Source organism: Bactrocera neohumeralis, chromosome 3 (genome assembly GCF_024586455.1).
Source record: "Bactrocera neohumeralis isolate Rockhampton chromosome 3, APGP_CSIRO_Bneo_wtdbg2-racon-allhic-juicebox.fasta_v2, whole genome shotgun sequence".
Classification (NCBI taxonomy): Eukaryota; Metazoa; Arthropoda; class Insecta; order Diptera; family Tephritidae; genus Bactrocera; species Bactrocera neohumeralis.
Window position 1 is genome coordinate 17,726,267 of NC_065920.1, and position 3,347 is coordinate 17,729,613.

Below are 3,347 nucleotides of genomic sequence, written 5' to 3' on the forward strand. Positions count from 1 at the left end.
TTGGGTCGATTTAAAAAAATGTATTAAATCAATCGTTACAACTCTTTCAAAACATTCAAAATAAGTTCCTTCTACGTCGATGCAGCGAAACAAAAAAGTCCGAGGGGCCACATCCGGGCTGTAGGGCGGCTGCGGAAGCGTTGAAATGCCGGCCTTGGTTAGGTAGCTGTTCACAAGAAAGGCGATGTGAGCTGGGGCGTTATCTTGGTGCAACTTCCAATCGGCTGCGATATCTTGTCGGACCCGATGGACCCTTTATTGGAGTCTCTTGAGGACTTCCACGTAAAACTTGGTGTTGACGGTTTGTCCAGGAGGAACAAAATCGTGGTGGACGATGCCTTTGATGTGAAAAAAGACAATGATCATCGTTTTCACTTTGGATTTGCTCATTCTTCCCTTTTTGTGGGAAAAAGACGCCGTCGTGTGCCACTCGGAAGATTGCCTCTTTTTTGCGGTATCATACTCAAATATCCATGACTCGTCACCTATGATTACGTTATTAAAAAATTTGTTTTCAAATTTTCTTGGCACACTTCCACTCGCCGCAATTTCTGGTCATCAGTCAGCTGCATTTTCGGTTTGCACCACTTACAGAAACACGTCGCGCGAAAATGTTGGTCCTGACTCTACACGTGCTCGGAGACAACTGACCAGGCACTCGTTCGTTAGCTAGGAACGCCCTCTACCGAATCCAGTTGGTGCGTTCTTTCATTCTACATCTATAACTTGTCAGTCTATGGTAAAATTCGAAGGCTCTTCTCTTCAAGAACATATGAGTATCGGCACATTTCAACAAAATTCTTTTTAGAATATGGATATTTAACATGTTAAAATACAATGTTATAAGTTGATGTTTTAAGACTCTTTCCATATTATCAGCGCGATTTGGAACATACATATAAGTAATATAATATCACTTATCGAACTAGGCAGTTAATATTCATAGATAGTTATTACTACCAAACTTGTACCTAATCCCGACAGCGAAAAACTCGACATATAACGATTTTGCGTAAGCCAACTTAGAACTTTACGTTTTTTACGTGCATTAAGCTGCGAAAGATATTAAGCCCGCTATTTTGAAAATTTTTCCTTTTTGCCTTTGAAGTAAATTTTTGATTGGCTGAAACCCAATATCTATATCTATTTAAGTTCTGCTATACTTTTATGGTATTACATGCGATAACGCATATCAGAAGTTTCTTTCAAAAATTGTAAACATGTTTTATCTCTGAAATAGGAATTATATAAAAAGTATGTCACTCAAAGCCAAACGTTAGTTATACCTTTGATTTTGTTAACAGTTGGCCAAATGAAGCGGTTGAATACCATTAAATTGTCACTTTTTTTGGCTTTCTTCGTGGCCTTTTTACTCTTTGAAGAAACGCAAAGTGCTGTGATTGATTTGGAAAATATTATATTAAATAAAACAGAAGCAGGATATAACGGTAAGTATTTTAAGCAAATATCTTTCTGAATATTATGAATTTCATTGTTCCAAAAACCTTTAAATCGAATTAAGAATACTCAATGAGGAAAAAGCAACTTTTATGGAGACTTTTATTTATACGCTGTTTTGGCCAATTGCGACATCGTGAAAATATTTTGTCAAAAAAAAATGTCCATAGATTTTCGATCGGTAAGTTTGCGTGACGATGTTAGTTCAACTTTCACCAGACTGTATAAGGAAGCACTGCAAGCCACTCATCATCCCCGTGCTGCTGTATGGTGCAGAGGCATGAACGAAGACAACATTCCGAATATTCGAGAGCAGGGGTCGGGGGAAGATTTATGGTCCTTTGCGCATTGGCAACGGCAAATACCGCAGTCGATGGAACGATGATCTGTACAAGATATACGACCACATTGATAAAGTTCAGCAAAGTGAGGAACTAGTTACCTTATATACGGACAGATGGGGAGCTTGTCACGCTAATCTTTTATACTCGTAGATATAGCTTATAGGGTCTCCGACGTTTTTTGAGAACAACCCAGATCTTAGCAAAATGTAGTACATCTTGGAGCGTTGCTGTAAAGCCCAAGTGTTTATATCAGATTTGTGCATTTCTCGTTATTTTACATTTACTTCGACTAGGTAAAGTTCATATTTTCTATATTGGACATGGGTGGCTCTTTAATAGATCAAATAGATCATAGAATCTCCTACTAAGAACGTTTGTTTGATACCAGAATTTCGTTCTTCTCATGCTGAAGCTACCATACTTCCAGTGGGTTTATAGACCACTGCCCACTTTAACTTAACCAATTTATGCAACCAAACATTTTTGGTAGACACATCTTAGTTAATTTTCGAAGGAAATATTTCCTTACATTGAAATCTTCACCCTTAATAATTTTATTAAATCAGCTTTCATCCAACTTCCAGATTCCAAAGCCGAAAACCGAGCAGTGGCTGCAACGGATGACGATTTTTATGTGAGCGAAGATGCAGTAAGTGGAAATAAATTAATTTAATTAAAGTTACACTAATTTAATATTTGTTCATTCTTTAGATAAGCTGGTTCGCTGCCGAATACTTCTGTAGAAAGAATGGCTGGCATTTGGTTTCTATCCGAAACTTAGAAGAAGCAGTACAGTTGAATGGCTTTCTACACTTTAACAGTAAGAACAGTTCTTTTCTAATTGCATCAAGAATAACAAAACTTTGATAATTGTGTAATTTTGTAGCATTAACCGTTGAACGTTACTGGACGTCTGGTAATAGACTAGCTGATCAAAAGTCATGGTATTGGGATCTTAATTATGAGGGTATGGGATATACAAATTGGGCTGAAAATGAGCCGGAAACTACGAAGGCGCAATATTGTATGAGACTTACTGGTATGCTGTGGTACAGCTATGATTGTGTTCAATCATCAAGATATATTTGTAGAAAACATTGATAAGTAAGCCCATATCGGCGAGAAGTAATAAATATTTAAAAAATATATATATATTTTTTATTTTGGCAGACCTTCGAAAAATCTAACTTCTTTCGCAATATTACATACATATAATTTACATAGATTCGAAGTGTATCCAAGTGTAGGTCTTCTTCTTTCTCTGCTTCTCCCGGCGCGTACTGCATCGAATACTCTCAGAGCTGTTTCTTAATGCGCTGAGCTATGTCAATGTCGTCGTATATCTCATACAGCTCATCGTTCCATCAGCTGCGGTGTTCGCCGTTGCCAATGCGCAAAGGACCATAAATCTTCTGCGAAACCTTTCTTTCGAAAACTCGTAACGCCGACTCATCAGACGTTGTCTTCGTCCATGGCTTTCCATCATATAGCAGGACGAGATGATGAGTGACTTATAGAGTCTGATTTTTGTTCGTCGAGAGAGGA

The 3,347-nt window shown here is 37.8% G+C and overlaps 1 protein-coding gene across 1 annotated transcript; it reads left to right on the forward strand.

The window, feature by feature from the left end:
- The first annotated feature begins 1,296 nt into the window (after positions 1-1,296).
- LOC126752090 (lithostathine-2-like) lies at positions 1,297-2,948 on the forward strand. The gene is made up of 4 exons (XM_050462652.1): positions 1,297-1,448; positions 2,387-2,451; positions 2,514-2,622; positions 2,689-2,948. The coding sequence occupies exons 1-4, from the start codon at positions 1,313-1,315 to the stop codon at positions 2,901-2,903; spliced, it is 525 nt and encodes a 174-aa protein (XP_050318609.1). The 5' UTR covers positions 1,297-1,312; the 3' UTR covers positions 2,904-2,948.
- The last annotated feature ends 399 nt before the right edge of the window (positions 2,949-3,347 follow it).

Coding starts and splice junctions, on each gene's coding strand:
- LOC126752090 (XM_050462652.1), top strand. CDS start 1,313: ATGAAGCGGTTGAATACCATTAAATTGTCACTTTTTTTGGCTTTCTTC. Junction 2,452..2,513: donor TTTATGTGAGCGAAGATGCA/GTAAGTGGAAAT, acceptor TTCATTCTTTAG/ATAAGCTGGTTCGCTGCCGA. Junction 2,623..2,688: donor TGGCTTTCTACACTTTAACA/GTAAGAACAGTT, acceptor GTAATTTTGTAG/CATTAACCGTTGAACGTTAC.